Raw genomic sequence first — 19800 nt, 5'->3', positions numbered from 1 at the left:
CCCAGCTTAAATATGAAAAATGTCAAAAGCAGCTGACGGAGACACACCAACCCAGATCTGCCAGCTTCATAAACAGGCAGGTGATGTCTTCTGCAGATTCATGGCTCACTGAAATATTCACATTATCGAATGTTGAATTTGTTGACTTTTCCCTCCATAATATTGACTCTAAAATCGGCATGCTGCATTGCTGAAACGGTTTTTTGTTTGTTTTGTTTTTTTAATTTTTTACCTCAGATGATGTTTTTGGTCCACAAAAAGAAAAAAAAAAAGTCATCTCTATTAGCCCCTTCATGTCACAGCTCCCATGCGCTGTCATAATGCCATCGCTGTTTGGGGTCCCTCGCAGTGAACTTCTAGTTTAATTTCTTACAGGAGAGGCATAATGACTCGGATGGGAGCACCTCAGACATCATTAAAAATCATGCACTAGTATTCTTCCTCCACGCTGGGCTGATGGTCTGTTTCTAGAGGGTCCCTGCAAGACAGCGGGGAGTTTTAATGAACTCGAATCCCAGGACAAGAGAATCGACTTCATGATTCAGCTCCTAGGGTGAAAAATTGAAACGGCTCTCGCTTCAGAGCAGAGCCAAGCTTCTTTTATATGTTCTGTTTGGGAGTAATAATCCTGCGGTTGAATGTTTGACGAGGCTGTTTGAAAAATTTTATGTGCCAATTTTCGGGTTTAGGAGCCGTATGTACAGTTCGGCCTTCCGAGCTGAGCGATGTGTAACAAAAGCGGACGCGTCGGTCGTAACTTTAAGCTCGCAAACATTTTCATTTCGCAGCTTTTTAGAATTAATCGAGTTCATCTCGAGGAATGCCTCGAAATTAGATGTTTTATTCCTTCTAAGCTGCTGATGTCGCTTCGTTTTCAGAAGCGTTCGTGTTTTCACTTCTTAGCTGCGGTAACCAAGTTCCCTTGAGCGTAATAGCCTAATAAAAACACACATCCGAAGAGGGAGCTAAAAAAAAAAAATATATATATATATATCATGTGTCTTGCGCACTAAAGCTCATCTCCATGGAGGATTTGTTGCGAACAATGAAGCACAATTTTTATGGAGAACCTGAAGGTTGCGCAAGCCCTCAAACCCACTCCGCCCGCAACCACCAACTCCAGAAATAGTCAGAAATAATAAGTGGGCCACTTCTTATTAATAGGTGACACTGTACCTGATTCAGGTGACGCTGCTCATTATAAAGTTTCAGCTCTGTTCACTTGCAACACCACACACTTCTCATGATGAGTCACGGCTCCGAACAAACAGGCTTGTAGTGAACATGGTGGGAGAGGGCACGAGGGCACTAAAGCTTGCAATTCTCACTTCTGTGTGTGTTTTGTTCACATTTCCTCTCTCTGTGGCTTTGGTCCATCAAAATTCTGTTTGGCTCTTTTTATTTTCATTTTATGTTTTTGTAGAGATTTGGATCTAGACCAAACCACAAAGGAGTCATGGTAAAAAAAAAAAAAAGAAAAAAAAAAGTAAATAAATAAAAGGGTTTATCTGTTTTTATTTTCTGCTTCAGAGGTGTACATACTTTTCATTGAATCTTTTAATGTTCTATTCATTAAAAATCTGTTGCCACCCTGGTAAAAATCTTGATAAAAGCCGTGATCCCTTGAAACTGAAAAGTTTTAAAAAAGACCAACTTGAGGGCATTTACTGAGGGGGGAAAAAAAGAATAAATAATATTTTTTACTATGACTGAGATGACCAATGGAAAGAGGTTGACTTTTTTGTGCCTGGTTAACCACTGCGTTGCCATGACGCTCTGGATTATTATCTTGTTAAAATGCCTTCTGGGAAAAAAAATAAAAATAAAATCAATTTACTGGTAAAATCCACCAGAATCTTTTGGTATTTTACAAAGTCCATGATATTATTCACACTTACAGATCCCCTGAAGGGACATAGAGGAAATGTTTCTTTTACTTTACCTCACAAAGGTTTTACATATCCATGCAATACTTTTGCAGTCCCTTGCAATATGTTTTATGTTTCCTCGCAATGACGTATTCGCTCGTCGGTTTATGCGACATCTTGAAACACTGAAAGTCTTTCTGCTACAATACGAGGTTTTTAAAGGTTTTTCTATGTATGTTCCTTTTCTTTAGGATACAAATAAACCACTAACTTATTTGCAAAATGCCAGAGGTAAAATAGGTCAAACTAGGGCTTTCAGCCTCTACTCTGACATAAACGTTTTGTAAGGAAAGGAAGAAAGAAAACAATACATCCAAACTATTTTTTTTTTTACTATTTTTGACTTATTTTCATGGCATATTATTGCCATGTGACAGTTCTGGTTGGGTCTTTTCTGTGTTGGCAGTCTGAGTGGTTAATACAGGGCCGTTATCATGCGGTCCCATCTCCACCTCGCATTAACGAACACGCAGTTCATAGATCGATTTTCAACCAGTTTTCTGCACTAAGGAGTGGGAAGTGTATAAATGGGTTTATACACTTTATACACTTTTGTCTTATAACAAGACAAAACGCATTTTGAGTGAGGCTCTTTATAGGTCAGTGTGTAGTTTTAAATTGACATTCATCACTGTGACTGCATGCAGAATAGGCCATGGTGTACTTCAAAAACGTATTGCGAGGGAACATTATATTTATTGAGAGGAAATGCAATACTTATGCAAGGTAATAAAAGAAAAAAAAAAATCCCGTCATGTCCCCTAGAAGGCTCTGTACACTCTAACAAGGTTTCCAGGGATTTTGTAAAAAAATAGAAATAAAAATACAGACCTGCAGAATAAAACAACAACCAGTGAACATAAAGATGGCTGAGCCGTCTTTTTCCAACATATTAATGTTTCTTTTTATTTTAAACTCACTTTTTTCTCCCAAAAATGTTCAATCTTAGACTTAACTAACCAAATCAGGATTTTAGTTCAAGTTTATCTAACTCTACTGGAATTCTTTCTTCTTTTTTTTTTCCTCTGGCATTTCTTTTTGAATACAATTAACATGTAATGGTTGCTATGGAGACTTGGTGACCCTAAGGAGCCACTCCTGGCTGCAAATTTCCAACAATGAGCCTTGTGTATTTTTATATGTCCCCCACCGTCCTACTCACTATGTGTAGGACTAGTGAGACACATATGAGCCCTCAGCCAGCCGGAGCCCAGTGGTTTAAAAACATTAACCTCTCTGTCATGTCATATTTATTCCACAGGGAAACAAAATGTTACGGCTCACTAATAAAAACTTCTTGCTAATAAGAAGTTTGTTGTGCATCTTTACTAGAGGTCGACCACAAATTTGTATCAGAAATAATGAAAATAAGGACTGGGCTACGAAATTAATGATATTAAATAGAATCATGCAAGAACAGAGGATAAACTCACTTATGTAGATTTTTCTTTTGCAGATGCTGAACATAGACCAATACTGAAAAGGTGGGAAATCAAGAAAGGAAAATCTAAATAAAAGTACTAAAAGTAATGACAATGATGGCAGAAATGTCAGAAAAAAGGTTTCTGATTGGTTTTTTTTATCTGAAGTAATATTTTTAAAAATATATTTGAGGAATGCAAATATTCACATGTACAGTATGCTATAGCTAAATGTCATAAGTTTTCCCTCCATCTTTTGAACCAAAACCTTTCGGGAAAACAATAATTATTTTCTCAAAAACACAAAAACGATTAATACGAGGTGCGCTCGCCCCGACAACCATCCATTTACATCATCTGATATCTGACAGCTAATGACATCCAGGTGTTGCTCTTTCCGGCTCTGCTGCCAGGAGGAGCGTCTAAAATAAATTTCTGCATAGGTTAGAGATTTTTTTCCCCCTTCATTTAAAAACTGAATTTCCTCTTCTTCAGCAAAAATGAGTGCCAGAGCTGCAGGTGCAATCAGTGCTGTGCTAAAACCTTTTAATTAACACAATCTATCATCATTAGCCAAGCGGTCAGCTAGCAGCCCCACTGTTAAGTCTTAGGGAACGGAGCGAGGAGAGAAGTAAATGATGCAGTGTGCTTCTTTGCTTTTCGGGCTCGGTCGCCATCAGTTCCCACATTTGCTGTGCTCACTCATTGCAGAGCAGCGCTGAAAACACATCAGTCTACATCAGCACCTCTAAATCAGTCCGCGACCACTGCCATCCTGTGACTTGCGGGACTAAATACTGAGCCACAAATAGTGCTTGCCAGTGCATGCAATGAATTGTACTCGTCTGCATCTGAATGAGGTTAACTTTTGATGTGAAATGTTTGGAATTACGTACTGTTGGAATTTAGAGACTTTTCTATAGCGTTGCTCTGTGCCTCAAGTACGTTTGTTCACTAAAATTCACCAGCAACGATCTCAGGAATTCACAGAACAGCTGTGCTTTGCACATATGAGAGAAGACATCGTGCGTCCCAGCTACACAGATATGACGCATTCGGTTGATGTTTGCCATCCATTTATATCCTCTGATATATCACTGATATTCAGCCAAGAGCTTTAGAGCATAACACTTCAGAGTCACAAAACATTCACATCCTGAAGGCTCAGGATGTTATCACGAGAAGCAAGTTAATGTTGTAGCTAAATCTCTAAGGTTAGGTAAGGAGTTTTTTAAAGTGCCTTAGAGAAAAGCAGTTCTTTCAGATAAGGTCAGTTTTTTGGTATGTGTGTTGTTCCCTTCACCGTGTCACTTTTCTTCCACCTCACTGTTTTTTGTGGGTCTCTAGTCTAAAATTCCCCCCAAATACTTTGAAATTTTTTGGTTGCTACTTGACAAAATGTGAAACAATCAAACCATTTGATACTTTTTCCAGGCGCTGTAGTTGCATTAATCAGCCATTCAGGGCTAGTTCCAAATTGCCATGCACATAGCTAACTAACCAGTTTTCTTGGTTTAAAAAAAAAAAAAAAAGTCAGTGTGGTTGCAGCAATTATTACAAAGGTGGTTCAGAGTCTAGAGGGTTGGGGGTGTGAGAACAGGAATTGTTTCTGTAGAGAGAACAAAGTGCATTGCTGTACCATAGCTATGCAGAGAAAAGTGTTTTCCAAGTGAGACATCTCAGACTTGACTGTAAGAGGAGAGTACGCTGAGAATGCTACTTTCACAACAACTCGTGAAAGTCGAGGAAGGATAGGTGTCTCTGGACACAGAGTGAGAAAGAGAAGGTTGTCTCTCTTCCTCTTGACCTTTTTTTTTGTTTTTTCCCTTTACATCTTTGACTTGCTGCTGCTGCTGCTGCTGCAAGGTGTGCCCTCACACCCATGGCTGACTCATTTTGCACCGCCTTCGAGCAGAACATCGTGGCTGGAGCTCAGGGTAGTCCTGCACTAGTGTTGTGCTGCGACTGTGCAGCTGTGGGCAGACCTTAATTGGCACATTAAGAGAGAATGAACCTCCTAATAAAGCACAAGTGTGACCATATGCTCCCCGAGGCCATTCCTTCTAAGGACAGCTTTGTCACGCTCTGTAGTAAATGGTAGCAAAACCGAGTCCTACTTTGAAGACAAGCATTTAATGCAACAACGAAAAACTAATTACAGCCCACCGCTGTCTTTATTATAGTACTGCCTGAATGACCCCATTCATATTTTCTTTATAATATCAGGGAGAACAGGCCTATTGTATGTTTCTGAGTAGCTGTCAACAGAATAATTGTGGTGCTGTGTTGTCTGTAATGGTAAACTTTTGACCGCTAAAAAGTAGCTGCTAGTAGGGAAACTGTGACAATGATACACTACATTTATACCTCCTCCTGTGTACGTTCTGCTGTGTGTATAGGCGAGAAAGTACACTCATGGGGGAAAAAAAGAAACAAAACAGTGTGTCACTGTTGGTATTTTGTTCCAGACTACTGCACTCACACCACTTATATCCAAAGTCTGTTTTGTTTGCACATGCATGTAGATGAGGGGCTTGGCTGTTTCAAGCTAAGCTGCTAATTTAGACGTCATTTATAAGTCACATTTTCTTGCTTTGAACAGCAAACTACAGACTGTAGGCTAGCAGTGTTATGCACTGATGAAAGCATTGTAATTTACAAAATATTTGTTAATGTATTATTATTAATTATATGGACACATCATGTTACTCTGAATACGCCATTCCCCCTATAAAACATGGAGGTGAATACACTGTGTATTCACTAGTACATACTCATAACCATATATATATATATATATATATATATATATATATATATATATATATATATATATATATATATATATATGAAATGCATTCCCTGATCTCATCAAATCCAAAGTTATAGCAATCATGCCATCTTTGAAACTTTCTGAGTTTGATGAGGGTTTTTTTTTTTTTTTTTTTTTGACTGACAAAATTGAGCTTGTTGCTGAGCAGGAAGTGACTTTGTCAGGATCCTGGTGTCAAACATGCTTTTTTTTAAATGATTCATTAGTTGTGGACTCAGCTCAGATTTAAGTGGGTATGATTTCTAAAATATATCTTGTTTAGTTTCATGCTGGCGCCTTGTGTACATTGCCAAGTTTAATACTCGAGTAAATTTTGGAGAGAAACCGGTTATAAATTCTCTCGAGCAATGAAGGAGCTAGGAGCCCATCCAGCCAGAGTTGGATCTTTCTCTTCTTTGAGACATAGGGCTGAAAGCAGAGTTTCCTCACAAACATACAGTTTGTGTTCATTTTCCTCTCTCTCTCTCTTGACTGACCTCTTTGCAAAGAAATAGGAAGATTGTAATATTGTGGATCTCTGGTATGGACTCTTGCCATAGGAGGTCAGAGTGACATGGGGCACAAATCTTTTCCTTAAACACATCACCTGCCCCACCCTGAAGTTGAACCAGAGAGATGCTTCATCCTTTGAATCATCCATAATCTGTGCCCCAGGTTTTTACTTAATAGCTTCTCTTGCAGTCATCGTTTTGGTGCCGAAATACCCTTTTTCAGGTTGCATCTCTACACCATACTGCTCATGAAAGAATTCCGTTAAATACAAAAAAAAAAAAAAAAATTCCTTACTAATTTGTGTGTTAATATGTAGAAATACCCATAGCTATTTGGCTAATGCTGCAGAAGCAGTTATGAGAAGTGTGAGGAACAAGTAACCCCATAATATTATGCAAGACCTTAGAATAATATGTTTCATAATGCTTCATTTGTTCACAACCAAAACCAGATCAACATGTTGGTGGGCATATTGCTTTTCACCAATGCAATGATGTTAACCTGAATCAGTTTAGTTTCCGTGATAGAAAGATGATGTTTTTCTTTTGCTCAAAGTTGTAAGAAGAACGATAAAGTTCTGTTGTTTCTAACCAGGACATTTTAAACTTCCTAAGAGCTCAAGTGCAGAACCACTGGGAAGTTCTCATAGAAGACACATAATGCTTAAGAACTGAAATAAGTTTAATATTTGGGTTTTGATCGAATAACTTTAAGTTTTTAACATTGCTCATACTAATCATTTGGCTAGTCAAACAGCAAAAGCAACGGAGCACAGAATGGTAAAACCTCATTTGCTTGATTAAAACATGCCCCTGGGGGTAACATTCTGGCCTAATTTATTAATTAGAACATTAATAATTTATATTTTACTTAGTCAAATGTGAACAGATGACATTATAAGCGAGACTGGCTGAAAAGGCTGTTTTCGCACACTAAAATAAATTGCATCATTTGTTATTAATATTTTATTTATTTGGTGTGGGAAAAGTTTTTGATTTTTGAGGCCAAACCAAGCTTCATATTTATGAGTTTAAAGGAATGGTTGGCATACAATCTTATGAATTGGATTAACAAAACATCATGAAATGCAACCAACTACTCAGTAGTTCTGAATATTTTAATTTATGACTAAGATTCTTAACTCTCCTTAATATGCTTTTTTTTTTTATTAACTCTGTAATGAAGTATTGTGCATTGTTTCTCTCCGTTTTTACTCTTTCGTTATGAGTCTTTCAACTTCCGTTTTTATTACTGAACTGCAAAAACTGGATTGCACTAAATACATGCAGCAACAATCGCTCCCATCAATTGAAAAAGAAAAGAACAATCTGCACCTCGTTTTGCGTCGGGTCCCAGGTGTTCTATCTGCAGCCACAATCACTGCAGATACAGAAAAGATAAAGAAGTTATTACTTTCATATTGTTACTCTAATTAACACATAACTCTAAGTTCTGACCCCTGGAGCCCATATTTAGGACTTTCACAACATTTAACGGGAGGAATCTTATTAATATTGCATTTCTAATTCAATAGATGCTGCTGCGTATTGTAAAAACCCACGGAAGGAGAAATTTGTTCATCTTATTCATTTAAAAGCATCTGCTAAAGTAAAAAAAGAAAAAGTCAGATTTTGAATTATCATGGAGTGTACATAATTGCAATAAACTAATACTACACTGTACTAACTTATAATTGCTGCTGTAAACAAGGCAATTTATAATACACTAGTAATAACATCACAGATAAAATAAAGCTTACATGTAATTACATCCAGTTAAAGTGATTTCAAATAGAAATAATCGTTCTTGCTGAAGGGTCTTGGCTGTTCACTCCTGAGCCCCTCATGTTTGACCTCCTCAACGTGTCCCCAAAGGAAGAGCCCGCTTCGGTCCCATGTTTCACCCCCAGCGCAATAATACAGTACATACTGGATGTAGGTTTTGGAAGTAGAATTTGGGAAATGCCTAATATATGACTTGAAGCACAACATGTGCTATTAACCTAATCGGATAGGCACAACTCATGAGACTTTTTGGAGGAACCTTGATTTGTTTTTAGCGGTTTAACTGCTAGCTATTACCACTTTTTTTTTTCTTTTTTCACAAACACAATTATAACTGGATAATCGAAGCGGTTTTGTTTTTTTGAAAATCAGAAGTTGTTTGTGTTGGGTGAAATGTGTTGGCATTTAGTCACCAGACGAGGCGCCCTTCCCCCCTTCAAAAAGGACTTTTAAATTCAATTCACAGGCTAAAACTGAATTAGTCCATAAAAGTCCTTCAACTATGTAAATCGGCTGATCATGTGTGTGCTACCATCATGATCATAGCATTTGCATTTCCAGACATGAGAACATAGCATTCTCATGCTTTGTTTTTCTTTTGTTCTCTTTGTTCACATTAAATGTATTTAAGAATCACTTTAATGTTGCTGTCATTCAGATATCTTGGCCAGAAAATTGAGGAACATAATGAACCATCCCTTTACTGTACCTTCTTTATTTAGTTCCTTTTTGCTTTGGGGCTGGTGAATACCTTCAGTGGACAACAAGCGAGAGACATGCAGAGCAACGTAGAAGAAAATGAGGTTGATAAATCACATGTTGACAGTATATTTGAAGTATAGACACCACTTCAGATATTCTTTCATCTTCCTCGCTGAATACAAATAGAAATCTGTGACCACTGTCTATGCAGACCTCAATTACATTCTGCAAGAGAGTCATTGTGTATGCAGGTCCTGGGTCGTGGCCTGATGAAGCAACAATGGAGCACAGTGTGCATTCACTCGTAAATCTGTTCATACCTGCAGGGAGTTCAGCCACTGGAAGGTGAACAGCTTGGCAACAGAGAAGAGAGATTTCCTCAAAGCTCCGTTGCCCTTAGCACCAGAGTTCCTACGCAACCTGCGGTTACTGGGGCGGCGGCCAACCCTGCAGCAAATCAACGAAAACCTCATCAAGAAGTACGGCACCCACTTCCTGGTTTCTGCTACCCTGGGAGGTAAGGAGGACCTGCAGGTGTTCATTCTTATAAATTGATGGGACACACGAAGATAGAAGAGATACTCATTTTAGGACTTGTTGGAGTGATATCCTGTGTCAGTGTGCCACTGCAGACAAATGGAAAAAGTAAGCTAGACCCACACCTCATACCCTGAAGCGTTTAACCATTGTTCTTGCTTGTGGTGGTAAAATTCCCCTTTTCCTTTCCACTGAAGAAGACACACACACACACACACACACAGTCGTAGCAATCTTAAAAAGAAACACAAAATGAAATGAATGAAACTCTTGCTTTCTTTACAGCTATATGCTGTAGTTTTTGTATTTTCAGCCTTGACCCCTGCAGAGTAAAACGAAACAAAACAAAACTGATACTGCAAATCCATGTAATAAAGCTGCGGAGCTTTAAAATGCTCTCTTTTATCATCCTGAATTGAACAGCAGTGCTGAAATGTTCAACAAAGAGCTACGTTTTCATGGTTTATTGTTTAGCAATGAAATCATTAGGCGGCTGGTGCATATTTCCTGCCGTTATTGAGCGAGAGGCCGGGCACACCTGGGGCAGGCCACCAGTCAATCACAAGGCAACACAGAGATGCAGAACATGAGGTTTGATTGGATGAATGCAAATACATCATGATGTAAGTAGAAAAACTTACGTCATGGTGCACATATATGTGTAGCATAGATACACTTTACATAGCTCTCACACCTTTTGCACTTTTTGATATACTCTTAAAATCATGCTGCTCTGAGTCTAACATTGAAGACAGATATTTCAGAATATTAGTGTTATTCGGGTTATGGCCTGGTAATACACAGCTACCAGTAAGCTTCGACTTGTTAAAAACGTCTCCAGTTATTGGGATCCAATAGACTTAATGGCATTGATCAGCTAAACTGGGAAATTCTTGTGATACTGCACTGATATAATAGAAGTATTTTGATTTCATAAGGTGCGCTATTATGATTTGACAAGACTCGCATTCAAGGATAATCATTACTAAATTATTCTCTCATTATATTCTTCTTCCCCACGTAATTCTGCAGAGATTTGCATGAGTTAGTTGCAAAGCCCTGACAGTTGACTAAAGTGAAACCTTTGTCAATTGGTAAATCTCCTGTTGTTGTTTGGTGTAGGCAAATTAAGCCAGGAAAGCTGGTAAATTATCAAAATGACTATGCAAAAAAAAAAAACAAAGAGTGATAGAATTAAAAACTTAACAAAATACTTGAATGAAAAAAAAAGTATTTCCAGGGAAAGTAGTAGCTTTTGTAGTTGGGCACAGGTTAATAAATTGATTTTTGATTCACAGGAGAAGAGTCTTTAACTATTTTCCTGGACAAGCAGAAGCTAAATAAGAAGTCAGAGGGCAACAACAACAGCTCTGTGGTGTCCCTGGAGCTGCTCCATCAGCTGGCGGCTTCTTATTTCACCGATCGGGAGAGCACCCTGAGGCGACTCCACCACCTCCAGATTGCCACCTCTGCCATTAAGGTACTGCACTCATTTACTCAGCATGTGTGCTTACAGTACAAATCCAGATGCATAATCTTTGCTTCAGTGCCCTGCTGAAAAATGCCCGCCTTTCAGTACGCTGCTCATAAAGCACATGCAAACGCAGTGTTTATTTGCAAAAACTACACACTTTGGCGGTTTTTAGGATTAACAAGCAGCCGGTTATGAGGGTGCAGAGTCCAATATCAACGCTCCTATAAAACCCGTCTCTGCGGTTATATCATTCGGTGCTGCGTCTACAAACAAACACCTTCAACAAACAATCTTTTTTTTTTTTTTAAAGATTATTGTTGCAGTGCATGGTTTCGAGGTTCAAGAGATTAAAAAGAGTTCAAGGAAACACCTTTTTCTTTTAATCTAAAGAGGCAAGTGTTGATTAATGACACGGTTCATGCACTGCAACTCTCAAAGGGAGCACAGCATCGCAAATGTCAACTTTCTCTAAGGTCTCAAAGGGAATTGTACACATACGCAGGTACATATTGTACCCTATTACACGCCATCTGGAATCATTTCCATTTGTTTCACTGCGAAGAGAAACTTGTCAAATTAAAGGTACGGCAGCCTTTCAAGCTCAAAGGTGTCTTTTGCCTTACCATAGCAGCATCACTTCACAGATTTCAGTTCAGAGAATGAAGATAAAACCGGAAATTTTTTGAACTGGTAATTTTAAGAGGCAGAATTGATTAAACCTTTAGTCAAAAAAAAAAAACGAAAAAAAAAACAAAGAAACAACAACCGTTATGTCCTTTGTCTAACAATACATTGTCTGATTCCTTTGGTGTCTAGTGGGAAAGAATAACCAAGAGAAACATTTTTCACATGTCTGCTGGCTTTCCTGCGGCGACAGCAGGTGTGTGGGTGGGCGGGGGGGCGGGCCGTGCTTCGCTTCATCAACTTAAATAACAAATCTGATTGAAACGACAAATAATTGGCTTGGTGCCACATTCATATGAAGCCGGTATATCATAAGTATTGTGTCCCTGTAGTCTCCACTTAATGAAAACTCTGCAAGCAAAGGTTAGATTGGCTCTCAGACCATTTTTGTTTCCAAGAGCCCCTTTAAAGTGGAGCTCAAAGCACTTGTGATTGCTCTCCAGCGAACATTCAAATGGTTGGATAAAACTGTTTTTATGTTGGACTCAAAATAAATAATTTTACCCTCAGAAAAAAAAACAGTGATTTTTTTTTTTTTTTTTTTTTTTTACAATGGCAGTAAACGTAACTTTAATTTTAATGCTTTAAGAAAAGATGTTTGAATATTATTTTCATTAGTTAACTAGTAATTATAACAAACTCTTTTAGCAAGTAGAAAAGAAATGACCTTACTAAACTTGGAGTGCATACATTTTGGGGGGGAATGTAAGTAACTATCTCACTGCAGCTAAAATGATTTATGTTGGCAAACTTATGAATGCACAATATTTCTCTCAGCACTGATTGTCTTTAGTAAATTATACATGGTGAGACAAAAAAAATACTTTGACCTGTCTTTAAGAGATGGTTATGTTCTTCACAGTAATGACTTAATTTGATCAGAATTCAAAAATATTTAACGTGGCTAGCCTTTATGAAAGCAGGGGGAAATTAACATAAGCAATAAGTATATTTGTATAAGCCAGCTGGGGTCTGAAGATCGAGAATCGGTATCTCTTTGCAGAGATTTATAGCCCAGGTGGGAGAATGTGCCGTCGGAAGATCCTACAAATCTGGACACTATGAAGAAGTGGCTTTAAGACGGCCAGCATTGAAACAAACCCTTCAGAAATGCTGTCTGCAGTTTGCCACAAGTCGTGTGTGGAACACATGAAATATGTATGAAGAAAGTGCTTTTGTTAGATGAGATGAAAATGTAACTTTTTGGCCTACATGTAAATGTTAATGAAAAATACGAACACTGACAAACTATCCCTGAATGCTTTTCTTAAGTAAGGGAGGGGAATCTGGTCAAAGTTGACGGTGAGCTAGATACAGCTAAATGCAGAACAATCACGAAAAGGGAACATTTTAGAGGACAGGAAAGACTTAAAAACTAAGGCAGAGGTTCCCTTTTCAGATCTGTTGGGAGATTTGGAAATTGGTGAGCAACTTTGCTCTTTGCTCACTGGGTTCCAGCTACTTTGCAAAGAAAAATTGGCAAATATGTCAGTTTTTTGATTTACTCCGCTACGACAAACGTACCCCTAAAGATCTGCAGCTGGTCCCTCTTCTTAGATTATTTATAGAAAACATTTGAAAACCATAAAGTCTTTTTCTTTCAGCTCACAAGCAGGAGCTAATCTGCTATGCCTTATCAAAACATTCCCATTTCCTCATTTTTACTTAGGTTTGTGGTTACGGCATGAAGGAATCTAGAAAGCTCAAGACAAAGTGACACTTTTCCAAGGTACTGCGCACGTTTACTGGAGTGAATCCACAGTTGGATCTCAACCTCAGAACTTTACAAGTCTGAAAAAGACCAAGTCTGGTGCAAATATACGTAGCACTTTAACAATATTTAGTGAATATATACCAGGTGTACCAAAGTCACATTTTCTACTTTATTTTTTAGATTTACTCCCCAAGTACAAATGTTTGTAAAGTTCTGAGTTATGTGATAAAAAGAGATTTTGCCACTACAAAAATGACAACCAGCTGGTTGAAAAGCAGAAGGCAGGTTCTGTTCCAGCTACTATTTTTATAGGAATAATCTTCAATATCTGCTTAGTCTAAGCTGAGGATCTGAGTAAAGGGAATTAATTTGTCAGCCATGTTTGAAGCTGGACTCCTCTACAAAGCAAAAGGGAGAGAAAAAGAAATGCAGAGCAGAATCTAAAACCGAATTGAAGAAAGGTAAGCTTGAAATTGCAACCATTTAAAATACATCTGGACCTTAAAGAACAAAATAACCCCTAAAATGAATACTTCTGACGAAGGTAAATGTGAGTAGATTTTTGAGGGGGGAAAAAACAAAAACGCATTTTACATTTTCAATACATCAAGAGCAAAATCTGGAATAAACCAAAAACACATGAAAACTGGATACATACAAACACATGAAAGCCATCCAAAAGATCTCCTTTTATGCCTTCCCACTAGATGAAAATGTCTAGTATGTGGGCCATTTTCAACAATGTATTCTGCTATATAGACTCGTCACACAAGAGGAAGCGGCACTGAGTGGGATGTACTTGACCTGCGTCCATGTTTTTCCACTGGGCTTTGTGTCACTGCAGCACCAAGTAGGAGGTTGGAGCAGAACATATCATCATTCTCCCCACAAACAAATCCCAGTTACATATCCGTTTAGAAAACATTTTTCCGAGAAAAAGATTTTGTGTTAGAGACTCAAAAGTAGTCTATATATATTTTTTATTTTATTATTTGCAGTTATTGAAATCCAACGTCAGCAACTTCACGGAGATGCCTCGGTTCTATTCAGAAATCATTTTTGCAAAATAAAATGATGCCAAAGACAAGTGTTTTAAACGATGTATTCCAAGAACACGATAAACACCCAATTCTCATACAAATGATGTAGTTTCATTATTACATCTCAATATATTTGCAAATCATTGAGCCTCTAAAGGTTTTTCATTATATAAAAATTCATAATTGGTTTAACAAGCACAGATTGTCTTTATGAATTTCAGTGTAGCAAATTTTACAAACAAAAAGCAGTAAGCATTTTGGACAGGAATAAATGGATGCAGCATAGGTTAGTCAATCTAATTTCCTGCAAAAGTAGTTTTTTTGAATTCTTCTTAATCTTCAATAATCCTACAATGTTTTAGTCTTTAATCCTTGTGCCTCAAAACTTCCCTTACTGTCTGTGGTTCTTAACATCACCTCATCAGTTTAAAAACAAATATTAAAATGCTGTATGTATTAAGTTAAACGGAAGTAAACAAAACTGTGAGTGATGTTGAAAACTTTAAAGCATTTCCGGTTAAGTCGTGGATAATTCTGGAGTTATTCAAAAATCACCAGGCATTTAATATAAATATAAATGTATGTTTAGTTCACCTGCAGCCTTGGAAGCAGTGCTGCAATACATCATTCAAATGTAATAGAAGGGAAAAAACAACAACAATCTTAAATCATCTGAACTATAAAAATGCAAAAAAAAAAACCAAGAAAAATGTTATGATCATTCACTGTACTGAGTGATCATTGAATGTAAAATATCCCAGGTGGGTATTGATCCTTTCATTTGAGAGTTCTTTGGAGTTTTTAACAAACTAAGAGGCGGGGCTGGCAGCTCTCAGATGAATTGTGGTTGAAGTTCCTCTGGGGAGGCGCTGAAAGCCCCATGTGTACTCAGCTGAGAGCACAGCTCAAAGCTCTGATGCTTCATGGTCCCTGCAGACAAAGTGTGTTTACTCAAAAATGTCTTGCTTGGAGGAATAATTAATATGAATGAATATATGGTTGTATTAAGTAACTATTTTTTATTTTTTATTATCACAAAACGCGAAACATTTTACCTGATTAGTTATTGAACTTTCTCCAACGTAACAATAACTCATCAGTAATTTGTGGCGAATGTAGTATCTCTACTTGTAAAACTTTGACCTGCCGATTTTACTTGTAGCTAAACTGAATTATCTTAATAAACTATGATATAAGAATATCTATGAGTAGGTCCTTATTAACCCTTAAGAGATGGGGTCCATTGGAGCCCCTGAGCTTTTTACTCTGTGTGCAGTCCAGCAGGGTTGCACTGACCCTGTGTGCGCTTTTGTAAGTTTTTTTCCGGGAACTGACGGTCTGTCGGGACACCCCCCCCCCCGCTTCCCTGCTGTCAGACTGTGACATTTGCCGCCCTCCTCCTGAGCATCGTGCTAAGACACCAGGAGGGTTAAAACACAAGGTTGACAAGTTGTTCATGATGCCAATTAGTATCAGGGTAAGGAAACCCAGCTGATTGCCTCAAGCCACAGACGTTGCAGCAGTCGGGGTTGCAGACAGTTCTTTTGATAACCTCTACGCATTTAGTTTGCCTCCAACATTCACTGTCTGCGTTTTTTTTTCAGTGAGAGAGATGGCTCTGTGCATATTTTGATAATTTAATTTTCTTGTCAGATGCCATTGACAAGTCAAAAAAAAAATAGAAATTAGTAGTTTATATAGTAGTTTTATTCTTAAGTTAACATACCAAGTAAGAAATATGCTACGCTAATGTCTTTCAGTATCAAATAAACAAAATTTACATTTCTCTTCATGTGTTTGACTACAAAAAAGACAATAAATGTTTTTAATGCGCATGTTGTATTTAAATGTAAAAATTATATAACTTTTTTTTTCTTTTTTTGGTTGTTTTCATATGTCCATTCTTATTTGAAAATCTAATTAAAATATGTACAGACTGAGATGTTTCTTTACACTTTTGCACTGCCTCCACCAAAAGTAGTTTAGTATTGGCAGAGGGGATCTGGCATATTTTCATGTTTCCTACCCACTCGGCTATGCAGTTCATCTCTCAATTGAATTTTCCATGCAGCTATTCAACCACTTAGGTGAAAGTAAACAGGCTGTCAAATGACATTGCATTTATTGCCAAGATGTGTTGTTAGAACATAGAAATCATTTGTTAAATACAATTTCCTTTTTTTGCTTGGTGTGGCTATTAAAGGCAGAAACAACGTCACAGAAACAACGTCGGCATCATAAACCTTAAATTGCAGGAAGTTTGGAGAACTGAGCTTGTTTTTGCTCTGTATAAAGAGCGTCAACGTCTAAGTTGACAGATGAATGCTCAGGAGATTTTTACTGCCCAAATAACAAGGCAAGAATATTTGCTTCTTACAATGGCGCTAAGAACTAAGAGGGGCTTACCCTCACAAATTTCAGTGAGTACCAGTGGAAATGACTCTTTCTGTGTTACCTCCAAATTTTGTTTCCTTTTGTGTCAAGTGATGGGAGTCAACTCACAGGAGATTACCACCACCTTCTGTAAGGAGTGTGAACTGATGAAACTCTTGAAACTTGGCAACTTTTGACCAAGACAGTATGCCATGACCTACTGAAACATTACAAGCCAACATTTCCAAACCCAGCATGTTCCATGATAGACTGAGGCTTTAGGCTCAAAAGCAACAATTTGGCTGATCCATTTAGGTTTTATGTCATCTGCTGAAAGTCTTGTTCTCTCACTTCCACACAGTCTGAATAAACCCAGGGCTTATCTTGGCATAGAAAATATAGTTTCCTTTAAAAATGACGATTACATCTTGTTCCCCCGTCTTCATTTTTTTAGCACCACTATAAAATAAGCTGACAATAAGTGAACTTCACTCGGCAACAACATGAAACTGTTGGCGCTTGGTTATAATGAATTCACTGGCTGGAAACGTCGATGCAAATTTGGAGATTCCAACTGGCCAATCACAGGTCAGAGTTGGGGGGGAAAATGACAATTGGCACAAATAAATGCCAGTCAACTTACTTGCTTGGCTAAATGCTAGTTGCTAATTGTGAAACCTTGAACAAAGAATATAATCTAAGCGGTAAATGAAAAGTCCTCGCTGGACACCAGGCAGTCGTGGTCTCAAACACATTCAAATTGTTTCTTTCTTTTTTTTTCAGTGAGGTGATGGCTCATTTAAATTCTGCTTTATGCATCTAACATGATGATTCAATGCAAAATTTGCTTTGTTTTTTTGTGCTTAGCTGGAAGAAGACTGATCTGCGAAATACAAGAGGTCAGTCAGTGTGTGGAGGCAAAGAAAGGGAGGCGGTATGAGTCACAATCAGACCCTCAAGCTAATTTGGTCGTTTAGTTTGCAACGAGGACCGGACTTTACAGTTAGGCAATCAACATGAGAAAAACTAATTCCATTCAAACATGTTTTTTGGATGATTAATAAAGAAAAAAAAAATCTAAGTTAAATGTTTGGCTTTTTCCATGACTCAATTTTGGAACCACATCCACTGCTTAAACAAGATGCTAAGAAAAAAGGCCTCTTCCTGTTTGACACGTCTTCTTTTGCCTCATGCCTTTATCTCTGTTATCTTTAACTCGATCATGACACTGTCTCTCTCTCTCTCTCTCTCTCTCTCTCTCTCTCTCTCTCTCTCTCTCTCTCTCCTATTTTTGTATATATTTGACAGATTTTTGAGATGTGTATCACCCACACTGCCTTGAAGGATAACTTCTATTTCGTTTGATAATAGATGCAATCTTAAGGCGAGCAGTGTGAGAAGATATAAGCAACAAGACGGCTGCACAGGCTGCATCTTTTTCCAGATAGGCCACTTAGCTGAAGCATCGCTTTGCTAGAGGCCACATCCATCCTCTGACGCTGTGCTATTTTGAACACTCACATAGGAAATGAACCATTTGTCATATTCATACTTCTTCTTTTTGAGAAACCTTTTTTTCTTTTTTTATCCCCAGTTCCTGTGTTCCTTCTATTCTTCACTTTCCCTTCATGCACTTGACTTGACTCTGTGTTACTCTGATTATTGTTTGATCCCCAATTAGCCACTGTTAGCATTGCATTTGCATGACAAATCTGGGGCAAAACTGTTCATGTATTTTCTATGATTCTCAAGTACTGATATCCAGGTTGCAGGTTTAAGCCAAGTAAATATTTTACTGGTCTTCAGTGCAGATATTTCAGCGAGATCCGTCATGGACACACATTTGTTGCTGCAAATGCTGCATGTGTTTCCTACTTGTATGTTCTGACTTTTGTAAAGAACTTCATACTGTTTGCCTGCATGCAGGCTTCACATTGGGTCGTTCAGCTTTCTAAAGCATGGAGCAGAGTTTTAGTCCTGTTCCTCGTAGCATCGTGGTGTTTTCTAGGGCACATAGTGGTAATTGTGTTTAATTCATTTTTATTGATTCATTCTGAATCTCTTTAAGGGCTTGTATTGCGATGACGTTGTAGCAAGACAATAGTGGTCAGTTATTACTGAAAGGTGTAATTAGACAAATGTATTACAGACGGAGAATGAAAGACGGGGTAAAATGTGTAGAGCTGCAACAGTAATGTGCAAGCGCTTTGGCAGCGCAGTGGCACAGTGTTTGGAGACTCATCTTAGGCCTTTGCCATTTAATTCAATACACTCGAAACTCTGTTTACTTTGGCGGTGAGTCTGAGCATGCATAGATTTTTACTTTATTATTCCTTCATCCCGCTGTCGTAGATCACCCTGTGTTTTAATGGTGTGGGAGGACACTGTAGACACGGTACTCTGCCAGAGTAAGAGTTAGCATTAACTGTATTCAACCAAGGTTGCTTCTTACAGGAAATAGGACAAGTATCTCTCAAATAGTCCCAACTATAATTTCTGAGTAATCCAGCGAACAATTGTCTGCGAAGCACATATATTCAGGGATCTATAAATATGGTCTACAAGATGATGACTGGATAGCAAACCTAACATACCTCTTTCCGATGCAGAAAACCACTTGTCTGTTGATGATTCATTTATTTGTCAGCAACGAGTGTCGGGATTCATTTGAGTCAGATTAATGGAGACCTTGGACTTGTGATCCTTGAAACATAATGATAATCACTGAGGATCAGTACGTTTCAGAAACCAAACAGTTCTAATGTGAACTACACACCTTTTGTCCAAATATGCATGCACTATATAACAGACATGTTTC

The 19800-nt window shown here is 38.0% G+C and overlaps 1 protein-coding gene across 1 annotated transcript in view; it reads left to right on the top strand.

Moving 5' to 3' along the window:
- brinp2 (BMP/retinoic acid inducible neural specific 2) overlaps window positions 1-19800 on the top strand; it is a 105859-nt gene that overhangs the window by 18598 nt on the left and 67461 nt on the right. The window contains exons 2-3 of the mRNA XM_088014829.1: window positions 9487-9677; window positions 10996-11177. Coding sequence (XP_087870955.1) covers window positions 9487-9677; window positions 10996-11177 — 373 coding nt within the window. The remainder of the gene's footprint in view (window positions 1-9486; window positions 9678-10995; window positions 11178-19800) is intronic.

Source organism: Poecilia mexicana, unplaced genomic scaffold (genome assembly GCF_051168715.1).
Source record: "Poecilia mexicana isolate PSO_F unplaced genomic scaffold, ASM5116871v1 scaffold_17, whole genome shotgun sequence".
NCBI lineage: Eukaryota > Metazoa > Chordata > Actinopteri > Cyprinodontiformes > Poeciliidae > Poecilia > Poecilia mexicana.
Note: the sequence above shows the minus strand (reverse complement) of the source record. Positions and strands in the feature narration are given on the sequence as shown.